The sequence below is a fragment of the Phlebotomus argentipes genome, unplaced genomic scaffold (assembly GCF_947086385.1).
Source record: "Phlebotomus argentipes unplaced genomic scaffold, Phlebotomus argentipes genome assembly contig_5, whole genome shotgun sequence".
NCBI lineage: Eukaryota > Metazoa > Arthropoda > Insecta > Diptera > Psychodidae > Phlebotomus > Phlebotomus argentipes.
In genome coordinates, this window is record NW_026776165.1 from 7,111,931 (window position 1) to 7,120,724 (window position 8,794).

At 49.5% G+C, this 8,794-nt stretch overlaps 3 protein-coding genes across 3 annotated transcripts; 1 reads left to right on the top strand and 2 right to left on the bottom strand.

Annotated features, from left to right (window-relative positions):
• Nucleotides 1-34: 34 nt before the first annotated feature.
• LOC132265667 (ankyrin repeat domain-containing protein 27-like) lies at nt 35-4,785 on the bottom strand. Its single transcript, XM_059766419.1, has 3 exons — nt 3,954-4,785; nt 221-2,046; nt 35-161 (listed from the first exon to the last, which is right to left on the bottom strand). The coding sequence occupies exons 1-3, from the start codon at nt 4,533-4,535 to the stop codon at nt 38-40; spliced, it is 2,532 nt and encodes an 843-aa protein (XP_059622402.1). The 5' UTR covers nt 4,536-4,785; the 3' UTR covers nt 35-37.
• A 124-nt stretch (nt 4,786-4,909) lies between these two features.
• Nucleotides 4,910-6,884, bottom strand: LOC132265668 (porphobilinogen deaminase). Its single transcript, XM_059766420.1, has 3 exons — nt 6,600-6,884; nt 6,462-6,534; nt 4,910-6,394 (listed from the first exon to the last, which is right to left on the bottom strand). The coding sequence occupies exons 1-3, from the start codon at nt 6,648-6,650 to the stop codon at nt 5,043-5,045; spliced, it is 1,476 nt and encodes a 491-aa protein (XP_059622403.1). The 5' UTR covers nt 6,651-6,884; the 3' UTR covers nt 4,910-5,042.
• A 61-nt stretch (nt 6,885-6,945) lies between these two features.
• On the top strand, nt 6,946-8,526 carry LOC132265711 (DNA/RNA-binding protein KIN17). The gene is made up of 2 exons (XM_059766476.1): nt 6,946-7,036; nt 7,100-8,526. The coding sequence occupies exon 2, from the start codon at nt 7,123-7,125 to the stop codon at nt 8,275-8,277; it is 1,155 nt and encodes a 384-aa protein (XP_059622459.1). The 5' UTR covers nt 6,946-7,036; nt 7,100-7,122; the 3' UTR covers nt 8,278-8,526.
• The last annotated feature ends 268 nt before the right edge of the window (nt 8,527-8,794 follow it).

The window sequence follows — 8,794 nt, forward strand, 5'->3', positions numbered from 1 at the left end:
GTTCGAGTGGAAGATTAGTTTGGCTGACACAGTGTCTCTAGAATTCAGTATTCTCGCTGAGATTCTCCAGTTGCTGCACAATTCCGCACAGCATTTTGCTCCTGGCCACGTCAATTGGGCGCTGCCCATCGCAATTGCGGCGTGTCACGTCTGGATTGTATCTGAAGAAAATAAGGAAATGTTTAGAATCAATTTTAGAAGGACTTTATTTGGCACTCACTTGAGCAGAAGTTCCACGAGGTGGAGATTCGAGGCCAGAAGCGCGAGATGAAGCGCCGTATTGCCTTTGATATCCTCATCGTCAATGATATCTTTGGTCGTGTGATCGAGAAACACGACAACAGCGTCCACCTCCTGGCCAGTTGCCACAAAGTGCAGTGGGGTGTGCCATCGCGAGCGCGTCTTAGCCTTGGGATTGGCTCCGAACGCCAGCAAGATGTGCGTCATGTGGACGTTGTTGTAGCGAATGGCCGCATGGAGAGGCGTCACGCCGTCCTCTGTGGCCAGATTCACACTAGCACCGCGAGGTACTCTCACCGGATCCTTGGGACACTGGCACAGTGGCTCAGCGCACTCGCAGGTCACTTTAGTGCCATTGGCCAACGCTGAAGGATCGATATTGAGATAGAAGAGCGCAAGATTCGTGTCTCCTTGCGCGATGGCATCGATTATCTTCTCCACCTTCACCTCAGGAGGGCTTCCATTCGCCCTGACACTGTGCTGTGGCGACTGGGAAGCCCCCAGAGATTCCTGCATAAGTGTCCGGATGTGCGAATTGTGAGATGCCTCAATAGCTGTGATGCCCACTTTATTGCGCACATCACCACGCGCTCCGAACTCCATCAGTGACTCCACAATGCTGGCGAATCCCCAGCGAGAGGCCAGATGAAGAGGCGTCTCTCCTCGCATATTCCTCGCATTGATACTTATCTGAGGGACGTGCATGTGATCGCAAAAGTACAGAATCGCCTTCACACAGCGATCCTGACCATTCACAGCTGCCAAGTGCAGTGGAGTCTCCGCCCCGAGACTCGTCCTGGCGTCAATCTTCGCCCCTGCGTGCAGCAGAAGCAGCAGAGTACTCTGCTGACCCGCTCGCGCTGCCACATGAAGTGGTGTCACTCCTTCGCGATCCTTCACATTCACCCTCGCGCCTAGCGCGATCAGGAGAGTGACCATCTTCGCCGGGCCCGCAGCCGCTGCCACGTGAAGAGCCGTCTTCCCATCCTCGGCGTTACAATTGACATCCGGCACACTTTGGCCTACAACTTCCCGGCACGCCAGGCAGTCGCAGAGTGGATGACAGAGTCTCTTGTTCAGCGATTCTATCTCCACATGAGCCACATCCATCAGCCTGATCACCTCATTTTCGTTATTCTCGCGCACTTTCGCATGAAAGTACTCAATGAAGTGCTCTCTGGACGCAAATCTCTCTGTGATCCTCTCCTCAGAAGCCTCCCCTTTGGCGTTCGCCATCTTTCCACAGGATCCGCCCTCCAGGAACGTCATAGCAGCCTCCAGAGTGGTCAGGAGATAGTCCTCGACGCCATTATCGCATAAGCTGGTGAATTTCAGACGCTTCAGATATCTCAGCGTCGTGATCCAGTGCGTGAGGCCGGATTTCACAATGGCAAATGCCAGCACGGGGATGATTTCGTCAGAGCTCACAGCTGAGTTATCCTGCCCTTCCCTGGGCAGCACATTCAGGGCGTTCTTCAGGCAGTTCATCTTCTCCAGCACCGTTGTGCACGCTTCAATGCGACTCAGCTCGCTCCTCACCAAGCCCATCGCCACCTGGAAGCGCTGGTCAATGTGGAAGCTCTCGAAGGTGAGATCAGAAGCACTCCGCATGTGCCTATTGAAGATCTCCGCCTCCGGCAGATAGCAGAGCGTCACGCGGTCGAAGACAAAGTCGTGCAGGAGACTCATAATATAGGTTTCCAGGGCGAGTTTCACGTTGCGAAGGAAGAAAGCGTCCGCTCGACACTTCTTCTTTAGCACGCCATTGTTGAGCATCGCAATTTTGAGGCATTTGTTGAAGAGAGCCTGAAAATTCAGATAGATCAAATGTTACTGCGAAAGTAAAACATCTTGTAAAATGCACGAATGTAATAAAATAAGATTCTTTCTTCTGAGCGTGCAGCATTACAAAAAGGACTTGAGTGTTCTTAGTGTTAATAAAACGTCACACAATTAGATTTTATAAAGTGGACTTTATTTCTGTCTTCATGCTCTGAATACAACAGTCCCACTCGTCTCACTCTATCAGTTACTCAATGTCCCCACATTTGGCATCAGTAACCAAGAAGTTGAAAATGATGCAGCAGCTTCCAATACCACGATCTTCGTCAATTTCATTGTTGCAACACAAATCCAAATATCTGATACAGCAATCCCCGTTTTCAGTACTGATCTCATACGCTGCGTCGCAAATAATTTGCAGCGCAGCTATCTGCGTTGGAGTGCATTCTGCGGCGGCGTCCTGCACGATCAAAATGGCCGCCAAGATGGCGACGAGGGCGAAAGCTGCGATCTTCATTGAAAGTCTTCTGCGATGCTTGCTTGGCGTCGTTCTGGAAACACTCGTTCACTGACTTGCTGGACGAAGTATTCTTTGCCTTTTTATATTCCCTCTCCAGAATAATTCAGCAATAACACTTAGTCACAGTCTAGAAAGTCGAACAAAACTTTTCTCGTGTTGATAAGGAATGTGAAAATTTTGGATCGTGAAAAATATCAAAGTGAGACATCTTAATTATCCCTTGATTCATACAAATGACGTGTACATCCTTTGTTTTGTTTTAATATTGGACAAAATACCGCATTGAAATTTTGCAATCATTTCTTTTTATTCTATAGTCATGAATTCCAAGTCTTATTGTTGCAAAAATTAGCTATACGTATTGTAAAATATTTGCAAGTTAATTTTTGCCACAGCATCGAAAAAATAAAGTTCATTGGCAAGAAATATGTAACAATTGAGGATTAAGATGTCTCACTCTGATATTTTTCACGATTCAAAATTTTCACATTCCTTATCAACACGAGAAAAGTTTTGTTCGACTTTCTAGACTGTGACTAAGTGTTATTGCTGAATTATTCTGGAGAGGGAATATAAAAAGGCAAAGAATACTTCGTCCAGCAAGTCAGTGAACGAGTTTTGCCAGAACACCACCAAGCAAGCATCACAGAAGACCTCCAATGAAGATCGCAGCTTTCGCCCTCGTCGCCATCTTGGCGGCCATCTTGATCGTGCAGGACGCCGCCGCAGAATGCACCCCTGAGCAGATAGCAGTTCTGGAAGATATGTGTGCTCTGTACGACGGCGTTGACGACGGTGTTAGTATCTGCTGCAGGTCTGCAGCTGAACGGTGCTGTGGAGAACGCGGACCGCGCAACGTTAAGGCCTGCTGTCCTCTTCTTGGTTGCCTGGCTGGCGAAGTTTCCGTCACTGTCTGATAAACGGACGGAGAACGGGAAGTGGAACTGCTGTCAGATTCAGAAGATGTAAATCATTCGGATCACGAAACTGAATAAAGTTCACTGATTCCACTTGTAGTTGTGATGCTTTTGGTTCTTCGTAAAATTTTACTGTATTTATTGTTTTACGCGCTTTTGCGTTTCTTGACTTCAAAAGGTTTCAATTTTCTTCCATTTATTCAGTGCTTTGTGTATATTTTTGTCACGATCCTTGATTTCATTGAGTTTTGGTATTTTTGAGAACCTAAATACTAAAATTAAAGTGTCCCTAACACAATGTTGATCAGTATGAATGAATTCAATGTATTCATAGCATATCGGTCGCACAATGAGAAAGCAGTCGGGAGAGCATTTCTCTGATAAGCGCTCTGGACATGATCTTGTCTGAGACTTATCGCGTCTGTGGAGACGCCAGAAAGCCTCTTGATAAGGGGCTTAAGTTCAAGTGTTGTGGGAACTTTTCCTGCACTCACCTGAATAGACTCCCTGAGCTGCTCCATTGTAAACTCCTGCGAAGAGTTCACCGTCACGTACTCTCGGCAAATGGCCTGGATGCGCTTAAACACTGTCTGGGAGTTGATTTCATTGGCCAGAAGCTGGCCAGCGTCGTGACTCGTGAGAATCGTGTACAGATCCGTGCTGAGAGTGTTCTTCCTGCGTCCAGGCTCACTTCCGCTCTTGCCAATGGGTGTGTCGATGCACCAGACACGGTACTTGGAATTGTCCTTGGTGTAGATGACCTCCTCGAAGAGGATCAGCGCCTCCGCGGGTCCAGCCGCAGTCTCCACACTGATCCTCTTCCCGCCCACGTTCACGCTCACCTTTTCGCCCATGAGTGTGGTGAAGTGACTCCCGGGCAGCTCGTCGTTGGGAATCAGAACGTGCGACAGGATGAAGTCAGTCTCCAGTGTCTTCACGTCAGGAAGACTGCCGCGGCGCGGAATGAGAATCACGAAATTCTCCATTGGCGCCGTGTCCAGGAGGATCTGATGCTTGGTCTTCAGCATCACGTAGAAGTCATTCACGGAGAGATTTTCGTCATACTCGTAGTCCATTGTCCTCGACTTTCTCTTACCAAAATTACTGCCCTCTGAGGCGCACTTGTATGGCTTTCTCCAAAACACGAGATTCTCAGTAGATTTCCTCGAGATTCCACAGCAAAAGTACAATAAATCACAGGGCAGATGTTCCTCTGCAACACACACTAGGGGTTTTCTGGGAGAATTTACATTTTACTCCCGTTTTGGAGCACGAAAAGTGAGATGAAAATCCCCAGATATTTTTCATTCATCGCTTTTGTAAATATTGCATGACAAGCACGGCTGCCAATATCAGAAGATGCGTTGCAAACTTCACAACGCAATATTCAAATTAATTTCCCATAGTCTTATAAGAAAAAGGTAATTGAAGTAATTGGAGCATATTTTATCATGTATTTCATGCCTCTTTATTGAAAAATGATGTCCAACAATGTCTTCTTTACCACCATAAATTCGTGATATTGCGCTAATTGATACCCTATTACAATTGTATAATAAAAAAGAGGGGTGGAAAATGATTGATTAGGCCTTCTCACGAATTTCGTTCTGAGCCTTCCTCATGACCTCAAGAGCACCATTCTTGATGAGCGTGTTTGCCAACTCCCGTCCCAACTCCTCGCACTTGGTCAGGACATCGCTGTTTGCGTTGCTGTGACAGAAGAGGCCACAGAAGGGCGAAATTTGGTCTTCTGCCTTCGCTGTTGTTCCATTTTGCACCTCATTCGGCTCAATCAGCTGGATTTGCTTCGCCAGGAAGGGACACTTGTCGATTGGGGGCGCTTCGATGACGGCGCTAGATCTCGCCTCGGGCCTGAAAGTGTCCGCCAGATCGACTTTCTGGGCGGTGTCGAAGAAAGGACACTCGCCCATGACGTCATGTCCAATCGGGATGTGCAGAGGACATTTCTTCTGGCCCTCCGCGGCCTTCTGGTGCTCCATGGAGTACGGGCAGCGCTTGAAGGCGTCTCCGTGGATGTTGATGAGAGCCTCGATGTCCAGATTCTCCGTGCTCGCCTTGGAATCATTTATGATCTCAGGGCTTCGCCTCTGCGGCTCCTCGTCCACTTTCAGCCTCTTCGCGGGCACCTCGTCCACCGCATCCAGCGTCTCCCAGGGCAGTTCGCACGCCAGCTGGTGCTGGATCTCGGTCTTGCCGTCCAGACTCCACACGGCGCCGCGCAGGCTCAGCTTCTTGCCGCTCTGTTCGGCGGACGCCTTCAGGGAGCTGCTCACGGCCACGGGAGCGCTGCAGCCGCCGCCCAGTGTGCGCAGAAAGCTCCTCTCGGCCACGATCCGCGCCTCAGTGACGCGACAGCAGAGCTTCTCCAGCATTCCCAGCACATCCGCCGCGTCCGAGCGACACTCCACCGCCAGCGCACCCTGGCCGACAGCGTACAGCAGATCCGAGCACTTCAGCACCTCGCTGATCCTCTCCTGCCAGCCCATGCGCACGAGTCCCGCCTGGGCGAGGATGATGCCCGCGAAGTCATCAGACGCCGCATCGAGTTTCGTCAGGCGCGTGTTGAGATTCCCGCGAATGTCGTTCACGACCAGGTGCGGATGGAATCTGGACAGCTGCGCGGTGCGTCGCAGCGACGAGGTGCCGATGACAGAGCCCTCCGGGAGACTGGCCAGCGTCTTTCCCGCGTATTTCTTGTTCAGCACTAGAGCATCGCGCGGATCCTCGCGCTCCAGCACCGCCCCGATCACCATGCCGTCCGGCAGCACCGTGGGCAGATCCTTGAGCGAGTGCACGACAAAGTCCACCGTGCCGCTGCGCAGCGCATCCTCCAGATCCTTGGTGAAGAGACTCTTCTCGCCGATCTTGGGCAGCGAAATGTTCAGCACGCGATCGCCCACCGTTGACATGGTGTCTGCAAAGACAAAATCCCAGTCATTCCCACAAATTCCTCTCTCTCTCTCTCACGCATTGCCACTCACGTATCTCGAACTTCCTGTCCGGGAAGAGCTTCTGAAGCTCCCCAATGACGTGTTTGGTCTGAATGAGCGCCAACTGTGGATTGCATAATGAGCCATTTGCATGAAAATTAATTACATGGCCTGCTTGATTTTGCTCACCTTACTCTTGCGCGACCCAACACGTATGACTTTATCGCTCTCGTGATCCATTATCAGATCGTGGCGGAGTCTCAATTCCCAGGCGCACTTTCACTTCCAACTTGGCACTCGCTTTCACAATCCGGGAACTGTTTTTCCACGGGGTTTTGCACTCAGGGATTCTCCCGCGCAGGACGTCTTGGCGAGAAGACGTTGAGAGTCAAGCAAACACTAGAATTTTTCCATCTGAGCCGAGCGTAAAAACCCACGAGCCACGATGAGTGGATAGAATTTAGACAACCCGACTGAACGGCCTCCGCGCAGTTCCTGCTATTCCGTGCTGAATCGAGTACTGAATGGTGGAAAGTGTGGTGAATATCTCAAGCTGTCATCAAGCAGTAGAAAACGTAAACAAGGCTGTCTTCTCGTTCTTTTCTCCTGAATATCAAGCATTTAAGGTAAGAATGTGCCCAGAAAATGTTCTCCAATCTATTCCTAATGCTCCTGACTTGCTTTTCCAGCCAGCGATAAAGGGTGATTCACGATGGGGCGCGCTGAGGTGGGTACTCCCAAGTACCTGGCCAACAAGATGAAGGCCAAGGGACTGCAGAAGCTGCGCTGGTACTGCCAAATGTGCCAGAAGCAGTGCAGAGATGAGAATGGCTTCAAGTGCCACACCATGAGCGAATCCCACCAGCGGCAGTTGCTGCTCTTCGCCGACAATTCGCGGCGCTACATCGATGACTTCTCGCGGGAGTTCGCCAAGGGCTACACGGAGATCCTGCGACGGCAGTTCGGCACGAAGCGCGTGGCGGCCAACAAGGTGTACCAGGAGTACATCACGGACAAGAATCACCTGCACATGAACGCCACGAAGTGGCTCTCGCTCACGGGCTTCGTGCTGTGGCTGGGCAAGACGGGGCAGTGCGTTGTGGACGAGACGGAGAAGGGCTGGTACATCACGTACATCGACAGGGATCCGGAGACGATTGCGCGCCAGGAGAAGATGGCGAAGAAGCAGAAGATGGACAAGGATGACGAGGAGCGTCTGCAGGAGTTCATTGAGAAGCAAGTGGAGAAGGGCAAGAAGGATGTGCCCGGCTGTAGCACAGCCAGCGACGATACCAAGGAGTTTGTGCGCGAGAGTGAGGACGAGAAGATCAAGCTGAACATCAATTTGACGAAGAAGAGCAAGTCAGAGGCCGTCTTCAAGACGCCACTCAGCTTCTCTCGGCCAGGCGAGGCGAAGCGACAGCGCAAAGAGCGCGACGAGGGCAGGAGAGTGTCGGCTCTGGATGAGATCATGAAGATTGAGGAGTCGAAGAAGGAGACGAGCAATAGGAAGAGCTACTGGCTGTGCGAGGGAATTGTCGTGAAGATCGTGAGCAAGTCCATTGGCGATGGGCGGATGTACAAGGAGAAGGCCGTCGTGCAGGAGATGCTGGACAAGTACAGGGCGAAAGTGAAGCTGCTGGAGACCGGAGAAAAGGTGGCCGTGCACCAGGACGACGTGGAGACGGTCATTCCGCAGATTGGCAAGGAGATTCTCATCCTCAACGGCGCCTATCGAGGCTCCAGAGCACTGCTCAAGAGCCTCCAGGAGGATGACTACTGCGTCACCGTGGAAATCACACGAGGACCTCTGACAGGACGCCAGATCAGCAACATTCAATATGAGGACATAAGCAAACTGTACTGAAGATTTTGGGGATAAAAATAAAGAACTGGGTTTGAGTCTCCACTAAGAAATCTTGCATTTTTCATCATTATTTTATTTCATACTGCATTTTTAGATTCATTATAAATAGTTTTGTTTCTCCTCGTGACATTCTCTAAGATGTTTGCATGTTGGAAAAAAGAAATCAAAAGCTTTCTATACATCAATGTAAATTCCCTCCATTTCTTTTGGCTGGAAAACTTTCCAACCAGAGAATAAAAAAAAAGAAAACGATCACAATTCACACTAATGAAAAAATATAGTAAAATATATCTTTTCTATAATTATTTCGTTTCTGGATTCTTAGCAAAAAGAGAAAAACAAAGAGTGAAAAGGAAAACACATGTTTTCCGCAGTGGAAAGAAAGTACAAGTAAATTGATTAAATTAACTTTTTCTTTCTCCTCTTAAACAACTAATAAAATGACCTTCATTTTCTTGTTCACTGTTATTAAATTACTACTTTGTCACTCTACTAAAAGGTATCTTTCTTTTTATTA

Bases quoted from the DNA above. Each gene is read 5' to 3' on its own strand.
- LOC132265667 (XM_059766419.1), bottom strand. From the start codon at position 4,535: ATGGACTACGAGTATGACGAAAATCTCTCCGTGAATGACTTCTACGTG. The intron at 2,047-3,953 runs GTGAGTGCAGGA...CTGAATTTTCAG, and splicing joins AGCTCAGGGAGTCTATTCAG to GCTCTCTTCAACAAATGCCT. The intron at 162-220 runs GTGAGTGCCAAA...TATTTTCTTCAG, and splicing joins CTCGTGGAACTTCTGCTCAA to ATACAATCCAGACGTGACAC.
- LOC132265668 (XM_059766420.1), bottom strand. From the start codon at position 6,650: ATGGATCACGAGAGCGATAAAGTCATACGTGTTGGGTCGCGCAAGAGT. The intron at 6,535-6,599 runs GTGAGCAAAATC...TGCAATCCACAG, and splicing joins TTGGGTCGCGCAAGAGTAAG to TTGGCGCTCATTCAGACCAA. The intron at 6,395-6,461 runs GTGAGTGGCAAT...TTGTCTTTGCAG, and splicing joins GGACAGGAAGTTCGAGATAC to ACACCATGTCAACGGTGGGC.
- LOC132265711 (XM_059766476.1), top strand. From the start codon at position 7,123: ATGGGGCGCGCTGAGGTGGGTACTCCCAAGTACCTGGCCAACAAGATG.